This window comes from Erithacus rubecula (assembly GCF_903797595.1).
Source record: "Erithacus rubecula genome assembly, chromosome: 6".
NCBI classification, from domain to species: Eukaryota; Metazoa; Chordata; class Aves; order Passeriformes; family Muscicapidae; genus Erithacus; species Erithacus rubecula.
In genome coordinates, this window is record NC_136688.1 from 40,318,105 (window position 1) to 40,341,795 (window position 23,691).

The window sequence follows — 23,691 nt, forward strand, 5'->3', positions numbered from 1 at the left end:
ATGTTTTTCACAGTTCACTAGTCCTGTTCATTTCAGTTCAATCTGTTTTTGTTATTGGCTTTGCACATACTTCTGTAAGTAGGACATTGAGTAATAAAAAAAGCAATAGTCATGAGCCCCTGGTGCTCTGTTGAGAGTTGAAATTTGTTTTCTTATTTTTTCTTTTCTACATAGAATACTTCTCTTCCATCCTCAGGTGAATTTCTGTGTTTGAACTATATAAATAATTCAGGGTAACACTCCCATGACTTGAGTCTTTGTTAGGGTCCCTATTTTTGCCAAAAGCTTTGCTAATTGTTTTTCAGCTGTTTGAATAAGTCTAGGATCTCATGAGAATTTTAGTACAATATTTCAAGTGAGTTTCCCAATTAATTTCTTATGGGAGTTATTCAAATCTCAGAATTAACCTGGGGAATATATGCCCCAAATAAGCATATCTAGTGTTGGTCCCCAGTACATTTATCAAAATTACCAATTTAAAAGACATAATTATATGCACAGACAGTGTTTTTGTGGATCTGAGAGAACTTTGTGAAAATGTGGAATGTTTTATGATTAGAATCTGATTGCTTAAAATGTTGTCATCTGAAAATACTAATCATTACACTTTGGTGGAAAGAAAATAACTTATTCTTTCAAAGCAGTGGTGAATATTTTGGCTTATTAAACTTTCTAAGCCAGAGATATTTCCTTTCATGACTTTTTAGAGTTAATTTATCAGTTCTGGCTACAAAAGCAGCTTAATGGTTCAGTGATGCTGGAGTGCTTCCAGAATTTTAACTATGGCTATATTTACAGCTATATACACTACGTGTTTGACCTTGGAAATGGGCCTAATGTTATCAAAGGCAACAGCGATCGTCCTCTGAATGACAACCAGTGGCACAACGTCGTCATCACCAGAGATAACAGTAACACACACAGCTTGAAAGTGGACACTAAGGTGGTCACTCAGGTTATCAACGGTGCCAAAAATCTGGATCTTAAAGGTAAACTCTATAAGACTGACAGGTTCCCCCTTCATTCCTGTGGGGCTGAACTAATGAAAAAGAGAGAGCTTGGTGTAACCATGCGTTGTAGAACAGTAAATCTGGACTTTGCACATTTTGGATTTCAAATTTCTTTATTTCTTTCTTTCTTTTTTTTTTGGTTTTTTTTTTTTGTTTGTGCAAGTTCTTGTAGCTGAATAATTAGTCATATTTTGCTTTTTCAGCAATTGCAATTTTTCAGTTTCTCCTAGCTAGATAGTAATGAGGACTGGGATTATTTAGAGGATTTTGTGATGGGTTTATTTTGTTAGTTTCATTTTTGTTTTGGTTGGTTGGTTAGTTTTTGGATTTATTTTGGTTTTTTATAGTAAAGTAAGATGAAGCGACTTGTTGCACAATACATTGCTCCGTTTTTAACTTTTTCTGTACATGTGTTTACTTTGCTTTATTCACATTTGGTGACAAGAAAAGTGACTTTAGAAAGTGTGTAACATCCTTCTTTTTGTATGTTTACCCCTCTCTGCTCTAGGTGATCTCTACATTGCTGGCCTAGCTCAAGGCATGTATAGCAACCTCCCAAAGCTTGTGGCCTCACGCGATGGATTTCAGGGCTGTCTGGCATCTGTGGACTTGAACGGGCGTCTGCCTGACCTTATCAACGATGCTCTGCACCGCAGTGGGCAGATTGAGCGTGGATGTGAAGGTATCATTGACTTCAGAGAGGTTCCCCTCTCCAGAACTCGCTCTGCACTTCATTCTTGCACTCTGTGCATCTACTTGTTTACCTTACTGTCCATTTCATCAGTTTGCTTCCATTGCAGTAACATTCACTACACTTCTGTCTACCAAATGCAGCTTAAGGACTGACAGTTTCTGAGAGTGTCTTAGCAGCTCTTATATGCTCCATCCCCTGTGGATTGGTACCTTCAGTAGTTGGAAAGTATGCTATTAGGGCATGGACTACTACTTACCAGTAGTTTTGTAGTTTTCTCGCTGTGGTTTATTAACATTACAATGGTCTTAAAATACTTTGGAAGATGACCTGAGGATTCAGTTCATTCGTGCTTCAGAGCACCCTTTCTTGGGATCCACAGAAGTAAGTATTTTGAAGGACAAATAGAGACAGGGGAAATGGAAGGTAGAAGGAGCTGAGGGGTGAAGATTGGATCAAAAGAGGAGTTAATTTTTGATGGGATGAGCCTCCAGTGAAAGCACTGGAGGCGTTGCCTCTTCTGCCTGGAAAACATTTCTCTTCGATTGTTTCTCTTTTCCAGCCAGTTTAGAACTAAGTAGAACAAGTTACTTTTTGAAGTATGTAAACTGTAGTGATTTCTTGAAGCCTCTTTAAATAATTTGCTGTTCCTGTAAGCTCCCATTAGTTAAAAAGAATATTGACATCAGCATCACTGACTCAGTAAAATGCATATAGCTTCAATTCCCAGAGCACTTGAGATACTTACCATCCAAAACTCCAGAGTTTTGCTGTCTGGGTTAAATGACAATCACCATTATGTCTAGAATCACTCCTTCCATGCTCCCACGATAATACTCTGGTTTGTGAGAATTTTGTGTCCTCTCACAGGAGCTCGCTTCATGTCAACTCCCATCTCACAGCATTGGTAGTTGTAGAGTGTTTTTATTCTGTCTTTCTCTCTTTTTCTTGATAGTGTCTATTAACCACTTTGTTCCTTGTGGAAATGGGTGCAGTGTAGGAGAGCTTGTGTCTGTGCTCATTTGTGGCAGAGTCAACATGCCAAAAGTGCCCCTTTTCTGTATAGCTGTTTAAAAGGTTCAAAGAAAGAATGCATTTGAGGTTTATGAAAAAGTCCATTCTATTTCACTTTGATGCACTGAAAGCTCTTTTACTTTAGCAATTTTTGATAATTCTCTTGTTTAAAATTATTGCAACACATTGGCTCTCTAGCTGGCATGTCATCTCTACTAGTCCTCCTACTTCAGAGAACCAGCCAATTAGACTATCCTCTTGTTCTGTGTGTGGTTCAGGAACAGAGCCATGAGGCTTTCCTAGAAGACTGTCCCACTAGGGCTGTGGTGTTTCCTTCTCCTGTGCCCAGTGTAGTTTTGATTTAGTGTTGAATTGCTGAGGTTGTGTAACATCAGTGCCACTCCCAAAACACATAATGTTAATTTGTCTGTGTGCCAGTGTGGTACCAGCACAGCTGCTACCTGAATGTGGAGATTGGTTCACTTTCCAGAATGGAAATTCCCCTTCTCTTCTAAAGTCCTTCAAACAGGACTCAGAATTGGAAAGAGAGACTTGAAAAATGGGTGATAAGGTCAGTGATGATAAGGTCATTCTGCCTTTGGAAGAACTTGGTCTTGGAAAGCTGTGCCCATGCTACATTCCCAAATGGTCCCTGTTCAGTACCAAGGAAACTGCTGAAGAGGAAAGTGTTCTTTGTGCCAGCATATTTGAGATTAGTAAAAATCCTGAGAATTTGGTCACTGTAAAACTGTTACATTTGTTGTTGTTTATTTTTTTCTTATTTTTTTAATCATAACAATCCTCAAGGCTTCATCTCAGATCTGTCTTGCTGCCTGCTGGTGCCTATTCTTACAGTTACCTATCTCCAATTCTCCAAGGAAATAAAGGCTCTAAGGTTGTTCAGTCCTTATTGATGTCTCCTTAGTTTGTTTCCATCTGAAGTGATTTGGGTGAAGTCTTAATGCTTTTAAGGTCAGAAGACCCAAATAGTCCTTGCTGCCTCATAATGTTTAAATACGTTTTTAATAAACAATTGCAACCTTTTTGTCTGAATAGTCATGCTGTGTGTTGGCTTGCTGGACATCTCTGTATTTCATCATAAAGGGCAGAGAGACCACATACATTATGGGAACATGCATGCTTGAAGAAATGTTATTCCATCCCCACATATGAATCTTGTCTTTCAAAGGTTCTGCTAATGCTTGTCTTTTGTTGCGGCTTTGCTTTCAGAGGCAGAGATTACAATGTGACAGCTGTTTTCTTAGAAACTGTCAGTTTGATCTCAGGACAAAGTCAAAGAAAATTTAAAGGAAGAAAGCTCTGAGAACAGTACAATATGAGCTGTAGGTCAGCAGAGAGCACTGTCCTGGCTAAGATGCACTAGTACTGCTGCTAAGGGGTGACATTGTTGCATCCTGTTTGTTTTATTTATCTCTGTTCACGAATTTCCGTACCCTGTTTCATACCATCAATTAAGATTCACAAGTTTCAGTAGGAAAATAATATTCCTTATTGTTGTAGTTCTGCTGTCACCTCATTTTATTAAGTTTTAGCAAGCCATTGAACTTCCTTGACCACTTTGTTCCTTTAATGTGCTTAAGCATGATTCAGCCTCTCTGTGCACCAAAGCACACACCTACCACAGAATTATCTGTGTTCCAGTGACAATTAAGGCTTCTACTTGAATAGGAAACACTTTCAATAATTTATATTTATAGGACATTGTTTTCTTTGGAATCTTCCAAAACATTCTTAGTCATATATTTGAGTCACTCTTGAAATGCAGGCATCCTTGAGACTGAAATTGGCTGGTGTTTAACGGTGTATAGTAGTGATAAAACAATACCAGTTCCAGACTTAAGGCAAGAATTACTTTACCTCTGATGTTCTACTAGATTTATTGCTATAATTTCTTTATATTATACATGGAGGGATTTGTTTAAGATAGAACAACTAAATAACCTCTTCATCATGTTTGTTAGGTGACATATCAGCTCCCTTTTGCATCATGCAGCTTCCATGTGTGATGTAGAAACTTACGGTTTCAGCCTTTGAGGTCTACCATTTAATCACCAGTGTGTTTAACAAGATGATGGCTACCACACAACATGTTTTGTGTTTCAGTGTGTCCTGTAGTACCATTGCTTCTGGCAAAGGGTTTTGAGGGGGATTATCTGGAAGAAGAGAACCCAAGAGTGTCTGAAATGTCAAATGAGTTTATGGAGTTAAAGCTTCATATCACACACCTTTCTATTTTTTTTTTAATTATTTTTTTTTAATGTGGTGGTTTGGTTTATTTTCATCAGACTTTTCCAATTGCTGCATTGCTGATTTTTAAGAAGCAACAGGCAGCTCTTCACAGATCTTGACGGTCTGGTCGGATCTGTAGGGACAGCTTGTGTTTCCCTGGAAGGGATGTGGCAAAGCCAGTAACCAACTTGCTGCTTGATATGTTCAAGTGTGATATAGACAGCTCTGAGGAGAATAAATCTTGGGGAGGATGACATGATACCAATACACTACTTCATGTTGACAGTTTCTTGATCTCTTGTGGTCACTGCAGCTTTGATCACTATCTCTGACATAATAAGAGGGCCCTTCCCCATACCACCACCCCAAAAAAGGCATTGGTGAGAGAGCCTGAGAAAAGCTACCAAAAGTAGGGAAGTGGTTAAGACTTAAATGGTCCTTGTTTCAGTGTTGCATCAGGATATTAAACAAACTGAAGAGAAAAAAATGGGTTGTCAGAAAGAAATTCATATGGGAGGGGCTCCTGTAGTGGAAGCTGGAAGGCAAGTCTGCCACCTACTTTGGGCCTTGCCTTCCCCATGCATAAAATTAATCTTCCAGGTGTTCATGTATTTGTGATAAAAGTATGAGATTCATCTATGCCTTGCAAACCACTTTGAAATTGTGGGTGGAGGCTCCTGGACATGAGCAAAACATTAGAAACTGAAGAAAAGTCTTCTATCAGGCCGTAGTTTTCTCCAGTTTATATCTCACAGCCTATGAGAGGTGGTGGAAACTTTTTATTCCTGTGTTTGAGTAATACAGACTATTCTACATCAAATATACATCCTTTCCATTCTTAAAAGTAAACAACTGAAACTTCAGCTCAACTTTTTCTCACTTCTTGACTTTTAAAATCAGTTCTTCTTGCTGAACTTGTCATTCCTGGTCATACTTCTAGATAAATGGGTCAGTTTATTCCATCTACAAAAATCTAGACTGAGTGATTCACTGTTTTTTTCTCACTGGTCATTGAAAAAGTGAAGCAGATGTCCAACCTTTTGTGTCGTTTAAGGAGGGTGCCCTCATTATTAAGAGTATTTTCTGCCTTTGAGGCATTTTTTCATCTCTTTACTGATTTTCCACATGTTCTCCTGTGCTTTCCTTAATTTTAACTGGACATCCCTATATTGCTTACCATAGGCACTAGAGTTATCTGAAATTCAGCTGCATGTTCTAAATATTTTAACCCCGTCCTGTGTCCAGCCAAAAAACCCTAAGAGCAGTGGCTAAAGAACATTTTATTTCTTTGTAAGCTAGTTTTCTATGTGCTTTAGAGAAGTTGCTTCTATCTCACCTGTTCCACTAACAGCTTCTCACAAAGGAGACTGACTATTATTAATCTGGCTGACACTATTCCAGATGTTTTGGGACTTTGTTTTTGTCCTAATTTAATCTTCTTTCCAGATTCCACAGTAAAATCTCAATCTTTTGCTACTTTCCATGAAATGGTATAGTTAACCTTTGAAATTCACTGGTGCATGAAAAACATGAATGACACATATGGGCTGGATAATCAGAAACACATTTTGCATACTAAGCACTATGTGGAAAACAGCAAATCTAATCTCATGCTTAAAATCTCACAGCAGGATAATGTCTAAAAGGATTTCATCCTTCATCTGCTCAGTAGAGAAATTTCAAATCTGGTCATACTTGACTTTCTCTGTGGAATCAAAGGTTGTCCATGGAAGAGTGGAGCAGTAATTTGCTCTGTGATGGTTTGACATCTTTCCTTTTCCTTGCTTTTGTATTCTATTCTCATAGTGCTACTGGATTTATGGAACAAATATGAGCTTTTCTCTCAGCTACAAAGAAAATGAGGTGCAGGGAAGTAGGAAAAGTGCTTGTTTGTTACAGAGAAATTACATTCTTAGAATAAGTGTTGAAAATCATACATGGAGGAATGCATCCTTTTCTTTCTACTACTTCCCCCTTTCTTTTGAATTTAGTTTAAGGAAAGTGGGATTTTATAGCTTTATGTAGTAAAGCAGTACCAAAAGTGGAAAGAAAATTCAGACTATCTCAAGAGGGAGGATAATTGCTATCTTGAGTCATTCATAGGCTGTGAAACAGCAAAGATTCAAAATGTTAAAATTCTTAGGAAGTGCAGGAAATGGCATCTGCACCTGTGAGTTCTAATTTGTTGGGTTGTAAATGTAAAAGAAGACAATGGGGAAAGGAGAACTACCAATCTTCTTTCAGTATCAGCTGTGATATTAGAACTTTTTAGGAACAGGTAAAGAAGGTAAGTATGCACTGCTTAAATAATCATCTTTTGAGCAATGAGGTTGATGATTTGTTGTTTTGCTGTTCCTATTGTGCTATGTAATATGAATATTTAACCTTCAGAAGCAGAGGATTCAGGAGCCTACTGCCTGTGTTCCCATCTTTGTCCTCTACTTTTTCCTTTTGGAAAGAAAAAACTTGGAATCAAGGTATAACACACCAAAAATCTAAGTGGCTTCTTTATAAACTGACTCAATTAAAAAAATCAAACCAACCAAACAAAATAAAACCAAAACAATAATCCCAAATAAAATTTAAAAGAAGAAACCTTGTGCCTACACAGAAGAGTATCAGCTGTATTGTTTTCCTTTTACTGCTTCTCCAGTCTTCAGAAAGTGTATTTGGATCTTTAGACAGTCAGACTTAGTAGATCTTTGACTTATCTTTGCCATGTGGACTACAATATGACCCCTGACAACAAGATCATTCTCACCTAGGTGAAATAAGGAACAGATAATCTTCATTTTTTTGATTGCTCTGATAACTGATTAAGACTATATGAGTCTAAAGCCTGCTTGCCTGTTGATGTGGGTTTTTTTTGAAGAATGTGTTGAAATCCATGAGCAGGTGACAGCTTGTGAGGGGGCAAGGTGTTACTGTCACTTATATCCAGTGTTGAGTTCAGTTCTTTGGATAAAGAGAAATTTTTGTCTTAGAGAGTTATCAGTCCTTTATGGTATTCTGGCAATAAATCCACTTTGGACAAAAAGCCAAACAAATGAACTATATGTTTGTCAGAAGTACTGAAAGTCAAATAGATTTTTTTTTTTTTTTTTACTGAAATGGATTCTCTGCAGTTCTCAAACAAGACAAAATCTGTCCAAAATTATTGTAAATGCTGAGAGATGAGTTAAAGAATGGGATTTTTTTTCTTCTCTTTTTATTATCTTCTAACTTGTGATTTTGTGTGTGCATGAATGAAATGTATTTCATCTCTTTTTATTTGGTTTTGTTATCTGTTAGTTGTGTTAATGTAGTTATTGTCTCTCTGTGCCCTTGTTGCTTGTTTTGATTATTGGCTGTGTTAGTTATACCACTTGCTTTTATTTATTCAAAATGATGCTACCCTGGTTTATCTGCTTTTATACTAACCTGTTGTTTATTGTCTTTGCTTTTTTTTTTGTTTGTTTTGTTTTTTTGCTAACAAAGTTGAGTTGACCAAAGCTGACCTGCAAGGTAGAGAAGGTTGTGGTTATTTTTCTCCATTACTTGTTTCAATGAAAGATGCTTTTATGTAACATTTGGTGCCTTTTACTGGATGCAGTCACACCTCTAAGACAGGAGCAGAATGGCAAGCCCCAGAATCTCTGAAGAGAGATTCTGAGTTGAAGAAGAACATGGCAAACAATGGAGCTGATTCTGTTGACCTGGGGGTTTGACTGTATCAATCTCTGAATAGCCATAGAAGTACCAGTTGATTTCCTGGAAAGCCTAATGATCAGGCAAATAGCTGCTATGCATCAAAACATAGATGGCCCTCAGAGCTTTAAAAAACAGAATGCTGAGTTAGTTTCTTTAGTACTGATCTTAAGGAGGGAGATCAGGAGGTAAAAACTGTTTTGTGGGGGGTTTCTTTGTTTTTTGGTTTTTTTTTTTTTTTTTTTTTTTTTTTTTTTTTTTTTTTTTTTTTTGTTGGTTGGTTGGTTGTTTTTTTTTTTTATTTCAGGTTTTGAAAATATACCACAGAAATAACTTTCTGGAATTTCAATACTAAAATAAAACAAAAACAAAAACCCCAAATCTCTAAACTACAAACTCCCTTGATATTTAGATTGACTTTTTACAAGCCATAATCTGGGCAGAAAGGGCTCCTTTTTGCAGGAGGGTCAGCACATAGGCACAGTTGTTAACACTGAGGGGGACGAGCAGTCAGTGCTGCCAACATTACACTTTTTCTGTGCCACAGAGCTCCTTCCCCAGCAGCTATTGCTGCAACAGCCATGTCAGAGTCTTCCCCAGAGACCTTCTGTAAAGTCTGCAGCCCCTGGTGGTGCAGAGTGCCTGTCCAAGAACCTGGGGCCAGATCATCTCCTCTGCAGAAGGTGTGTTCTTGCTGAGGAGCTGTGTCACCAGGTCAAGGAGTTATTTGAGAAAGGCAGTAAGTTGAGTTGTATTTGTGAGAATAAGAAGGAAATCAGGAATTCTTGGAGACCCTGCAGACTTTTTGCCTGGGACATAAGTAGACCTAAGTGCCTATTAGAAATTAATAGGTCTTTCATGTTAGAATAAACACAGAGATGTTTTCCATGGCATTGAAAGTGAATCCTTTTAAATATGATAATGAAAGTGTAGTTCCCAATTCTCCTGTAAAGACTGCAATATAGAATACAAATTAATTTATTTGGGAATGCCATGAAAGTTAAAAAATTGTTCCTCTTTTTTAATAGAAAAGGAGATAATGGTCTTAGGTATAAGGGGAAGTCAGAGGCATTAAACAATGTGCAGTCCTGAAGCCACAGATGGAATCTGTTATGGGATCATCTTAGTCACCTAGAAATTTTATGTCTAAGCCACTTTATGTCTAAGATTCTGTCATGAGACAAAACATAGAATGTTCCTGTTTCACCCTTTGAGACAGAGACTTCCTGACATTTTACATATCTCTGGAATTAAGGCTTTGTAGCTTTAATCACCTGATTCATAAACTCTTTTTCTATTCACTGTGTTTACTGTGAAGACCTGGTGATATTGCTGACCTCATCCAATCTAATACATAACATTTTCAAATTAAATTATTTTTCTGTATTCCAGATATAGGGAGGTAGCCATTACCTTTCCTTCAGGATATCATCTGTGTTTTTAGGTAGTTTGGTGTTCTATAGCTCAGTAGAAAAGGATAAAAATAAATTTGAAGGAATAAGGATGTTTTAATAGGTGAACAGTTTATCACTGTAGCAGTTGTTGACAAGAGTTTATTAAGAGATACCCTCTCACCCAACAGGTAATGATACTGACAATCTGAGATAGTTTTACCAATTGGATTCCTACAAGACATTGAATCTGAAATATTTGACAGCCTTCAGGTAGACAGAAATTAATGTAATGTATTTTGCATTGTGCATGTGGAGCATCTGACTGCAAGTATGTTTTGTTGGCATCTCTGACCTGTTCCCAACTGTAAAAAGTTGAAATACTGTGTCTTACAGAGGTGAGTGATGTAGAGAAGTGCTGTCCCTAGTGGATTTCTGAAGTTTATGTAAATGAAATGGGTAAAAGATGAGTTTTGAAAAAACAGGAAATATATGTGGACTGGGACTGATGTGATTAGAAAAAAGTGTCCTGGAAATACACTGGAGAATAAATAACTTCAGGATTAAGATGTTTTGTGCCATCCACTCAAATTGTGGCAGTGATATTGGGACTTACATTAGACATCAGCAAGTATTGTGTCTCTCTTGCTACAGCCACTGTTCTCTGTAGTCAGTTACATGTCCATCAGAATTCAGAATGCATGCTCAGGAAATCCAGAGCTTGATTTTTGATGTTTATTGAAGTGGGTGCATCATAAACAAGAAGTTCTGGAACAGAGAGATCCATTGGTTTGATTTTTCCAGAGTCCTCAGAACCAAAGGCATATTACAGCTGTGAAGATTATTCCATCTCAAGCTCAGTTTTTTGCAGAGGTCTTAACACTGTAGGAATTTTTACCCTTCAGATACAGACATTTGATTACATTGAATCCTAAGGGGAATCATTTGGCTTGAATGCATAAAGTGGATTATTGGCTTTTCAGGAAACCAACTTTTGCTAAATAGGTTTGGCTATTTCAGGATAGGCCATGACACCTCATACTTAAAAGCTGGACTTGATGATCCTTGTGGATCTGTTCCAAATCAGACTAGTCTGTGATTATTTTATATTGCTGTGATTTGCAGTGAGGAAGGATGTTTTTTTTGTTCATGTGCAGCCCTTTCAATTTTCCTTTATGCTTTTAGTTTCTGTGTCTGAATGTTCAAATGCTGTTTATTTCCCTGCTTCGCTTGCATCTCCCTGTATCTTTTGCATTCTGTGTGCAGGCATACTCCCTTTTATGCAGTTGATTTTTTGTTTCCGTGGTTGGGATTTTTATTCTTTGGGCCATTTTTTGTTCTTCCCTCACTAGCATGTGTATAAGCACATTGTTCATGACCTTTTGGATTACTTAGAAATGGAGAGTGGAAGGATGGCAAGAGAGAGAAAGATAGGTATATGCCAGCTTTCTTTGAGGGGAAAGAAATCCCGCCACTTCACAGATCCAATTCTGTGCCATTGCTGCTTGATTCCCTTCTTCTGTAACCTTGAGATAGATGTGCTTTCTGTGGGAGAAAGCACATTTTTGCATAATTGTTATTTTAACTAGTCCCAGTTCCTGAAGTTTTCAGACCAGCCACTTATTTGGAACAAAAGGACTCAGCACCATGACTTTTATCAGGTAGATGAAGTATTCAGGCTCTGTTGAGGCACTGACAAAAATGGCTGCATTTTTCAGAGGACTGAAGAATGCTGGCTTTTGAGTTATTTCTGACAATGAGTAACTTTAAATATGGAACCTGACAGATGCCTAACCTTATTTAGGTGATGAAAGGGATGATGAGTTCTTAACAAAGTATGAAACTGAGAGCTTGAAGAGCTGGCCTTGCAATCCTTGAAAATCTGGTTTTTTAGTTCTGGTTTGCTATATTAGTCGTTGATATTCCTGCTTTCTGCTATCTGTGACTCAAAATACAGGACCTAACTTTCTGAGTCATGCACTGAACCCTGACTGTAATTTAGTTTCTTGCATTTGTGCAGAGTAAATGCTGATGTATGACCAATATGTGTTTGGCAGTTACAGTGTATGTGGTATGGTCCATCCCATAAAGAGATGGTTCCATGAGATTCAGACTTAATTTTGCTCACTTTTTACTCAGGAAAAAAAAAAAAATCTTGTTTTCCAAATTATTATAACATTGGAAAGCTGTTGGGCATAACTTTGTTTCCTACTTAACCTGCAGGAAGAGTGAGTCCTGAAACAGATTTATTTTCTGCCTGGTGCATAGGGTTTCCAAGACCTGATGCCTCTCTGAGCTGAACTGCTACTGCAGATTGAATTTAAAAAAGGCTGACTATCTCTGGTTATGAAACAGGAATGCTGACAGAAGTAGAGTGTAGGTTTATCAAAGGTGTAAATTGATTGTAATGTCTGACTTGCAGTGGTAGAGGTATTTCAGTGCTGGATGGCATTTGTAATTTAGGACCTAGAGAAGCACCTTATTCTGCAATGGCTGTAAAGATGTCTTGTGTATATTACTCTCCTATTGCTTCCTAACATCTCTGAAGATACAAGGGGGAAAGATGAGAGCATTTAGAGAGATGAAGAATGAAAATGGAACCGTATTGTCATTGAACTTCCCCTGTTGCTGATCTTCATCTTATTGAGACAATAATGTTAACACAAATGGTTGATTCCCTTCAAAAAGAGTGAAATTTTGATGTGTGGTGGAAGGTGTTAGGTGCAATATGATACTTGCTTATCTTAATATTTACTGCTAGTTGTGATCAAAGCATGAGGCAGTTGTTTTATAATCCTGCAGCTGCTGTATAAACTGATTCCACATGTAAGTTGAAAGAACACTAAGCACAACACTGTCTTTTATTTCTCAAGTTGCTTTTCCTGCAAAGAACTTTCAAAAGATACAGAAGGAATGACTTGTGTTGCCAGTGAAACATGGAAATTTTAGCAACATGCAGCAGTTGCTAATTTTTTTTTTTAATTTCAGGGCAAAGAGAAACATACCATACAACTGATATTGTAGGAAAGAGGGTAGATGAAGTAATTGGTCTAAGCAGATACGAGATCAGGCTATTATACTCTTCAGAGGTGATTTTCTTCAAATACTCAGTAGAAAAACTAATAAACAAACAATACATCTGGATAGGTAAAAAAGTGATACTGGTCTCCTTCCCAGGGAGGGAAACCCAACAAATGTCAGATTCTGCAAGTCCTTAGACACTGAGCTGTTTCAGTAAAAATTAGAGATGCAGACATAAGGATAAAAAGGATATTGTCGAAGAATTTTGATTTGCCATTTCATGTTCCAAAGGAGCTGCCTCTATTGGCAGGCTTAGCTCAGACAGGGAGAGACACAGCAAGTCACGCTTCTGCTGGCAGGGTTGCTTTTCTGCACTGGGGACTTTTCCACTTTCACTTGACATTTGCTGCCCACTTACTCCTCTTTTCACTGTGCATGTGGCACAAAGAAGGCAATGCACCAAGATCAGCTACAAACAGACAGTAAAATCAGGGGTATCTCAGATTATTATGTGAAGACTGGTTCTGAAACTTTGCTTTTAAATGCTTTGTATGCTCTTACTGTTGCCAGAGGAATGAGATTAAAAATAGACCTGAGTCCTGATGGCACTGGTAATTTAGAAACAATTCTACTGCTTTATATATAAGTTGTTTGTCATCTTCTTTCCTTGTTTCTTAGCACTAAAGGGCATGTGCGTGGTAACACAATCTTCATGTTTTATAATCCTTGTGCTTCTGTCACTTTGCTCCCTAATCCAAAATCCTAATTCCCTGTGACATTCCTATTAGTTGCTCTGAAGAAAATTCTGTTGCCACAGAGGATTATGACATCAGGCAATGACTTAGCAGCAGTGCTGAACTCTGAGACAAAGATCCTTTTATGATTCAAATGGCCCATAGTACTAAGAAGTGAGGCCAATACCCAGCATTTATGCTGTGCTGTCACGACTGACTCTAAAGATGGCAGATCAGGCTTCAAGCTTCCTTGTGGTATTTTCAGGCTTTCAAAATTCCTCCTTGTGTTTTCTTCTTTTTCTTTTTTTCCCCCCCCTCTGGCAACTGAAAGTGCTGTTCCCATCTTCACAGTTGGTTTCTGTTAAATACCTTTTAGATAGCATAAGACAGGCCATGAATCCAAGTGCTTCAGCTCTCTGGGCTCTATCATATGAAGACCTCAAGCCTGGGCTTCATGCACTCTTATTCCTTGAGTAGAGTAATTTCTCTTGCAGCATCTAGACAAAGAATATGCCCGTTGTCAAGTCCAGTTACTGTTTAAAGCGTTTTCAGAATAATGTAGGAAAGGTGGACAAGCAGTGTTGAAAATGGTGTTCTCCTCTGCTTCTATGTAATGGTCTGTATACTTGATGCTGTAGCAAGTTTGCATAGAGTTACAGTTGCTTTGTGTTTAATTTTTAAAATATAGATATCGATATCTTGCTTGTTTATACCTCTAGGAGTATTGGCATTCAAGTTTGAGGTTAGAAGTTAAATAGTGGGATAGTAATGTGCAGGAGAGGTATTAGTTCCTCATTCCTTATCCTCAGATAATTTAGACATTTTAGACAAAATGACATCTAGTCTTCTATTTGAGTTTGTTAAATGCTATCCCTTCCTTTGCTCGGCCAGAGTAAGTCTGAAGCAAGTATCAGACCACAACCTGATGCACATATATTTATATATATATATATATATATATATATGTATATATCTCCATGATTTTTACAAGAGTAAAGGCAGGAGGGAGACCTATATGGCCTGTGTGCCTGCCAGCCCACGCTGGAAAGTCTGTCAGCTCTGTTCTAATCTAGAAGTGATCTGTTAATTTCACACTGTGCCACTGAGACCACTGGGATTCATATGGCTGCAAATAAGAGCCTGGTGGGTGGGAAGAAGAGGCAGAGGGGAGGAGAAAAGTGTTGAAAAATGCTGCTCAACTTTCCTTCAGCATGGCGACAAGGGGTTATCTTGCTGCGGCTGCTGCTGTCACTTCTTTTCAATAGGTGAATTTTCCTTCAGGGATTTTGTTGTCATCTTCTATTAACCACATTTATGCTTCTACCTAGAGATTTTGGGGTTTGTTTGATTTTTTTAACAGTGTAATACATTCTGGAAGAAGCTGAGGTTTTTGTTAAAATTCAGTCTAACTTTGCTTACCAAGTCACATGTTCATTCTCATTGCAGGAGAGATGTAAAGAAATGCAGATAGCTGAAAAGCTACTGAAATTCATCCATTTTGCTCTTTCAGTAGGGAAAGATGATCTGGTTGGGACTCTGGTGCAGAAACTCTGCAGCAAAGCTTTAAGGGTCCATTCCTGGCTTATTGTTGGGAGAATCATGGCCTGACATGGGACTTCCAGTTAGATGTGGATTCTACAAGGGCTTGTAAATATGAAAGTGCCCAGGTGTGCTGTCTCAATATCAAAGATGCTGAATAATGATGGGATTTAGTGAAATCGCTATGAATGGTGTCTGATGGAGGTTAAAGGGTTCCATTTTATGTTAAAATATTTTTAAATGCTGTATCCACTTTGGTCTGTCCTATCTAATCTATAAAATACAGATGGAGGTGTTGATGTGATGAAGAAATAAGGACAAGGATTGAGTCTTGTGGAGTTGCTGTTGCTAGCAAAGACTGTGAAGAAAGATGCTGGAATGGGTTGAACAGTTGTTTCTTTGTCTTTGCAATATACTTTGAGACTGGAAGTGGGTAATGAACTGATCTCAGGCAGGTTAGGCAGTTCATCTTTTATTATCTGCTTTATTTATTTTGTTTCTTCTTTTCGAACACATACAGAATATAGCACGGTTGATATGTCAAATGTATATGTATATTTTATTTAAAATCCTGTACAACAGGAGCAACATACCTTTGTCTAGAATGCTGAATATAAAATACGTTCCCAGGAAGTCACTTGTACACTCATGTTCTTGTAATCTATGACTTGCAGCTTCATGCCTGTTCTCAAAGGATTCAGAATCCAGCTACCTCGTTGTGGATGACATAGTAGCTGTCATTCAGAGTCTCTCTGATCTGAAGATTACTTTTTTGCCTATTGCTTGGATTTTTCTATTGCAAGGCTTATCTGAGTAGGATAGCAACTGTTAGCTGCAGATCACAGAACTATGAAGGCTGTTCTCTTAGTAGTGGCTGCTTCTTTCTCTGCTTCCACCAAAAGCATGGAAAGCAGTCCAAAAATAGAAGTGTTGTGAATAAATGCCATGCACTTCTGAGGACTTTCTTAGCATATTTACAGAGGAACCTGTGTAATAGGAGAGAGTGTTTGGTTTTTTGTTTGGCTGACTTTTATTAACCTATAAAGCCAAGTTGTGGCCAGCTGAGGCTTCAAAACTTCAGTTTGAATCTACATTATCAGGGTTCTTTGGGTTCCATGAGGCATTGTTAATTAGCTTTCATTTCTATAAGGGGATCAAATTTATAGGGAAGCACAACAACCTGGCTGTGTTTCATGGCCTAGCATCACCTCTTCTTTTACTATGCAATTCTTTGAGGAAGCTGGGGACATATGAGTTTGGCCTGCCTAAGAGGGAATATGTTGCTGTTCTCTCTTCTTTGCTGTGTTATAGTTTTGCTGTTTTGTTGTGAGGTGTACACTTGTCTTTGTGCTCCAAGTTTTATCTGAGTTTTTTGCACGTTCAGGAATGGAACAGTTGGGTAGTGCTTTCTCTCTTCTGCATGAGGGTCCTGATGGCAGTGGTAGTGATTAATTGAAGCTTTTGTGGGCTTGACCAAAGTGGTTCTCTCAGCTTTATTTCACTCTCTTCTTTTCATCCTTTCTGCAGGACCGAGCACTACCTGCCAGGAAGATTCCTGTGCGAATCAGGGCATCTGTAATCAGCAATGGGAAGGCTTCACCTGTGATTGCTCCATGACTTCATATTCTGGGAGCCAGTGTAATGATCGTAAGTAGACTTTTCATTGCATTGGTGACCTGTGAGTTCTGATATATGAGAGCAGAGAGAACACGATTCACTGTTCTTCCAGTTGCAATACAACTTTCCCAGTAACAAATCCAAGTTTTTTTCCCTTGGAAATTTCTTTAAAGCCTACAGAGGTTTTTTTGTTTGTTTTCCTTAAAATGAAAATATGCAATTCAGCATGTATTGGTTTTGTTTGGCTGCTTTTTGTTGGTTTCCTTTTCCCTCTTCTTTTTGAAACTAACTTCACAAGTCCAATGGTGGTAATTGATGTTAATGGAATTCCAGGTTTAAAGAAACCAGGAATGACTTGCAGATATTGTATGTAATATTTTCACAAGTAAAAAATGTCTAGGTTTTGTGTACTGAATTATACTTCGAGATTTTCATTCAAACCTTGGTGAAAAAGACATGGAATGCATGTAAAATGAGTAGTATTCTAGATGGTCTTCTGAAATACTATCTGTATCATGAAATGGTGGATAGTGTTTGGGACAATGCTCAGTTAAAACCAGTGATCAGTTAAATACACAGCAGAACCTTTGTGCTTCTTGGTGTATTGATTTGCTTAATCTCAAAACATTGGATGTTCTTGGCCAATTACTACTAGGATCTCTGATCAAATAATTGAACAAACCCCTTAAGTCTGCCTTTAGGGGGCAGATAATCAGCTTTTTTTGACATTCATTCTGCTCATCATGATTTGGCCTTTGCTCCTGCCTGGAGGGAACAGATCACTTCAGCTCTACTGTCTGCCTGCTTCTCTTATTTGAGGTGACTGCCCCCTTCTCCCTCACTTGCTCCAAGGCAGGGAACAAAGGGATACATCATGATTGCTGTAGTAAGTATAACACTAGGCTTCAATAATTTGGTTCACCAACTGTATAAATTTTAAACACAGAAAAAACTGCTTTTCATTAAGGTATTTGTGGTAGACCTAATTAGTGTTACCAGCAAGGTCCATGCAATATTGGTACCACAGCACTAACATATCTGCAACCCTTCCCCTGAAAGTCCGAGACATGGCTGAGTTGATGGCACATATGACAAGCTGTGTAGCATATGCCAACAATCCTTTTCTGCTGAAGGCCAAAGTGTCTGCTTTTCTGAGTCATTCATAGTATGTAGTGTTGTCTGTGTTGGTCTCCCATTTCTTCCAGCATATTTCTCTCAAACAGATATTGGAAAGGCCTATCAGCAGTCATACTTTGACAGGGTCTGTGTAAACAAGGTACTACTGACACAGATTTATAGAGTGTAATGCTGTGTCTGGTTTTGGGTTGCTTTAGAATTCAGAATGTTTCCTTTGGGTTCAGAAGAAACATTTCATATTGGAGTCACAAAATCTGATGCCAATTTTCTGCATTTTTGTTTTGGTTTGCTTTTATCAATTGGACACCCACTTTCCCACTCTCAAACTACTTGTTCAGTCAATCAGTTTAGACTTGCTAAGCATAGCACACAAATGTGTGAAAGAAACGCTACTTTGAATTCTGTTGGGTTGCATTTAAATACATATCCAGGAAATTTCTTATATTATTGATAGTGTGGGGTTTGTTTCTAATGTGTTTGGCTTCACAGCTCCAGAATGTTGCAGTGCCCTTGTTAAGCTGTTGCTGATGGCTTAGAACAGGCCCTGAAGCATCAGGAAGAGCCAGGTTCCTGTGTCTGTAATTGGGGATTTCTTGCTGCTTTTTAGAGCTGGCAGCTGGAAATAATGCAGAGAAGGGAGCTTGAAATGAGTGGTGATGTGGGCAGTGTAGGAGCCAGCCTCCAGTTATCAAGCCTGGCTGGTAATTTACAAATGCACACAGAAGGATGTGGGTTTCAAAATTATCTGGAAAGGTAAGTCATGTGGACTCCTTCTGGAACATGACAAGACTTCATCCTGGACCGGCAAAAAGTGCGTATAACATTTTTTGTGGGTTCTATTTGTTTGATTTTATCTTTTGTCTTGTATGATGACATTGGGAATAGACTTTTACTCCTGACTTCCTGATACAACTAGGATACATTTGTGGGTGTGTAGTTGAGAAGGCTTAAGTCCTGTTCCTTCCTACCTCTCACCTAAGGTTGCTAATCAAAGTACAGGCATCTATCAATTGAAGCAAGTACTCTAGACTGGATTTTAGTGCAAGTAATGGCAGGAAGATATACCTTCTGTGTAACCTGAGGCCTTTTATTTAGAAGTGCATCAGGCTTTTTGGTTTTTTTGGCCACAGCAGTCCATTCTATTAATTTAATAGATGGCTGTTTCTACCTTATGAGCAATCGGTGGTCACCCACTGGTGTAAATGTAGAGTATTGAAGTAAACAGAACAGGTTGAGTTTTACACGATGAAAATGATAGCAAAAGGCTGACTTACTGTACATATTTGGCCTTTCTATTTCTGTTAATCAAGTGTCCACAATGGAAATTTGCATTTTCATTTGTTTGATGAAGAATATATCTGTGCCTCTGAGAGAGATAAATGGCAAGTGTGGTGTTCTCTTCAATTATTCTTGATGATCTCGTAGATTATCCCAAATTAACTATTGGTAGGTGTGATTTATGTCTGGGTTTTTATTATTTTCTGGAGCAAACCTTGCAAAGATATTCAGTCTTACCAATGCTGAGTGAAGCTTGGTGTGCCAGTATGTTTTCCTTTTTAATTTTTTTCCCAGGACTAGGCCATTAAACTTCATAATTCAGATGCAACTGACTTGGAGCTGGTGTTTCTGAAGGGTGAAGAGGAAGCACCTTCACCTTTCAGAGGTTCCAGAGATTCATTCTGTAAACCTATAGACATGTTTATCCATTCATCAGTATTGCTTAGCAAGATAAGGATTTAAATTCCCAGTGGAAATGATTATATAACCTTTAATTTAGCTTGTTGTCTGTAGCTCTGTTTCAGATGTTTTTTACTTTGCAGGAATCAAGATTCTTTAAAATAAGAAATTAATGGGAGCTATGGGGGCATAAATTCAGTTTTAATATGTTTTATTCTGTCTGGTACTATATCAATTTTTTTTTAAAAAAAGACACAGGCATAACCCACAGACACCCCCTCTCCTCAAATTAATTTGAGAAAGTCCATTGTACAAAAGTGAATTTAAAGGTTTGCCCTTCACACTGCCCAGTACTAACACCTGAAATTAAAGGTAGAAATAGAAGCAATAACGCTATTCAGGATGTACTGGTTCTATTCTCTGTGCCATTTGAAATATAGTCTCAATTTTTTGAACTTGTTTCATCTACAATCTTTATAGCTGCTTTAATAATTTTAACATCACATTCAATAAATGTGAGCTTTCAACCTATTTTAAGAATTTACATACTCCTCTAATATGTAGGAACTCAATGTTAGTGTACTGCAATTAATATTAGGAATACTAAACAACCCTGGCATGCCAAGTTGTTGCTTAAACTGTTGAAATGTGCAACTTTAAACATGTAAGGCAGCAGAAGTAAAGTTTACCCATGATGTTATAGTGAAGTGTCTTGCATGTGGGATGATCTCCATCCTGTTAATGTTAACCATGATATGAGATGAAATTATGGTAGTTAAGCATTTCAGCCTATGTGATAAGTGACCTGTTGTGTATGAACAGCTTTACAGATTCTTTAATGAATTCAAATTCTTGTTTATCTGATCAGACAATAACATTTTCTGCACAAGAGAATGCACAAGAGGCATTGGCAATGTAGCTAATGAAAATGGTATATCCATGTCAAACTAGGTCATAGAAAATGCTGGTTTTTGCTCAATGCTTCATGCAGATGAGTAACACTGAGGGTCAAGCTTTCCAAGAGCGATTGCCAGGGTAACATGAGTAGGTATTAGTGGAGGTGTTTGCCTGTGCAAAATCAATGTTTTTCAGCAATGACTTGTGCAAGCAGGGTATAAAGCACCTTTTCAAACAGGTTTTATGTTGTTGATGTAACAGTTAAATCCATCTGCTGTCTATTGATTGGCTTTTTAGTGGAGTTATTTATTCATTTATTTATAAACTTTGGATTGCAATAGCCTGGTTTTAAAACACCTGGTTTAAAAACAACTTTTTCATTTGTTTGGTAAAGAGAAAAGGCAGCCCAAGCTTTTTGTCCTCTTGTGTTGGTATCTTTATATTCCTCCAGCTTTTCAGGCATCCTGTTGATAAGCAACCTTCCAGTGAGGTTGCTTGGCTGAGTGATGCCTGTTTTTGTCTGGGAGAGAAGTAATATGCAGGGCGATTGGGGCTTATTTTGTCCAATGAATTTTTTTTTTTTTTCAATCCCTTTCTATGTGATGCCTAACCTATATGCTTTTACTGTCTTTATGTGAATCACATTTGGAGTAGGGAAGGATTAGAGGGAAAGAGATTTATGGTGACTTTGTTCCATTGTTCATTAATTTAGCACCATCATAAGATGAATTTTTGATAACTTCAGTTATGTAATCATAGTGAGTGAGACTTACTAGCCATTTTTTTTACTTGACATAAAAGGAATTATATAAAAAATTAGCAAAAAATGTCTAAGACCACTACTTTAGAGTAAAGCACAGAGTATTTCTGATTGATTAAGGAAGACGGAAGCTGGCCTTAGCTCCACATGTGTGAGATACCAAGGTTGTCAGAGCAGGCCCATCCCTCTTCATTAATGCCCTTCTTTTTTGCACCTTATGAAGTGAGTGAATGAGTATGAAAGTGTATTGATGCTTCTAAGCATAGTTTGTAAACTAGGTTGCAGTGGCAGTACTACTGTCCCTCACACCTGCTTAAATAGCATAGCAGAATAGTCATTAGAAGAGACTACTAGCAGGGCAAATGGCTAAATCAGTAACCTTTCTTTTATGATGATGGATTTATTCTGATATGCTCATGAGCCATTTGCACCCCAAACTTACTTTGTGAGTCACTGAGCTGTTACAGCCTGTGTTCTCTGTTGCAGGATTCAGACCCTCAGTTGTGAGATGAACCCTATTCACTCTCAGTATTTTGTGTTTTTCACCATCTGGGCTAATTTTTGTCCAGAATTCACGACCTCCTTTAATGTCAATGCCAACAAAGTCAGCTTGATTTACTTACAGAAACACTCTTCGTTGTTCATGTTTAATTATTACCCATTTGTTTCTAATGTGCCCAGCTTACTCACTTACTGAGTCAGAGTGCAAGAGGTTGCTAGTGTGTAGAAAATAAATCTGTATAGACTTCATTAGTCATGCGTGGCTAAACCAGTCAGCTGTTTAAATATCAGCATGCTTGGGGATTTGCCTTTGATACTACAGAGACATCCATCCTACATGAAGCAAGAGTCACCTCTGATTTATCTTAAATGAATCATACTTCATTAAACAGGTCAGACACTCTGCCTACTTCTTAGTTCTCTTCTCATGCTTTGTTCTTGCTTACTTAGTGGTCTTTCACATATTAGAATTAGTGTTTTCTGGATGATGGCTCATTTTGAGTTCTTAACTTGAGCCTTTGGTGTCTTTGGATAGTGAATAACCTAATCCTCTAAGAACAGGGATGAAAAAGAGGGGAAATGCAACTATGTGCTTTAGTACATGATGTAAATTGTACCACTGTGATTTGGGTTATGAACTCTGCTTTCCTCCTTGGCACTGTTTACTTTCATTTGCCCTGCAGGTCCAAAAAGTGTAACATCTTCAGAGCAAGGATCTGGTACTACTTCTTATTGAAGAAGCATGCACTTTTCTGATGCTTAGTAATAGCCCACTGCATAATTGCCTCAGCTCTTCAGTGATTTAAGAATGCTCATTTTTTTCAGTGTACTGAAAGGCATTTCCTCTCCCTTGAGTAACAGCTGTTAAACACCAGATCAGACTGCAGATCAAGAACTCATTTGCCCCACGTTCCCTTTGGGAGTCATCTGGAATGGGCAATGCTGTCAACATTAGAGGGAGAAATTTGTCTGTCCCTCTTTTGGGGGAGAAAGAGGGAATTTGAGTGACAGGTGCTTTTTGAAATTGCTTCTTCTGCACCTTTCAGCTTCTCAAGGTGCCCTGACAGGAAACTGTTTCCTTCTTTTAATAGTGAAAGCTAGCCAACTTTATCCTTTTGTGATCCCCAAAATGCAGCTAGGTCTCCAGTGAGTAATTTAATTACGATTGCTTCAACAGCTTGGCAGAAGAAACATTTAGAATGAGAGCTGTAATCAGTCATTGATATCTGTGCACACCTGGCTGCTGTCAGCACATAAGGTATGGTCCAGCCGTGCTACAGACTTCAATTGCATGGAAGGAGAGAGACTTTACAGGTGGGAGTGATTACAGCCTCTGTTATCAACCTCTGAGCAGTTCAAGCAGTTAATTCTCTTCCTGGCACAGCTCACCAGTTATGCCATTTTCATAAGCATGTCACAGAAGGCTCTTACCATAGTTTTTTTCCTTGTGATCTCTGCTCCCTTTGAAAGTATTTTTCTTTAACTTGATGCTCTTTGGTAGTCATGGCAATAATTTTCACTTTTCATCTTAACAGTACCTGAGTGAGTGGTACTGTGTCCTACGTATTTTGCCCCATGAGAGATTTGGCCTCAGAAACTGTTCCTTCAGTAATAGCACACCCAGGGTGTAATCACTGATGAGACACTGATGTAAGTTGGCAGCAGAAACAGAAATGTTGTACAGCAGAGTAAGAGTCTCTGTTTGTTCTGCCACCCCAAGCTCCGTTTGTTGATGATGATCTGTATGCACATCTTTAGAATGAAT

General features: G+C 38.1%; 1 protein-coding gene across 2 annotated transcripts in view; it reads left to right on the plus strand.

Annotated features, from left to right (window-relative positions):
• NRXN3 (neurexin 3) overlaps positions 1 to 23,691 on the plus strand; it is a 686,791-nt gene that overhangs the window by 162,719 nt on the left and 500,381 nt on the right. For both annotated transcript variants that reach the window (XM_079309900.1, XM_079309899.1), the window contains exons 9-11: positions 799 to 989; positions 1,519 to 1,692; positions 16,865 to 16,984. In XM_079309900.1, coding sequence (XP_079166026.1) covers positions 799 to 989; positions 1,519 to 1,692; positions 16,865 to 16,984 — 485 coding nt within the window. The remainder of the gene's footprint in view (positions 1 to 798; positions 990 to 1,518; positions 1,693 to 16,864; positions 16,985 to 23,691) is intronic.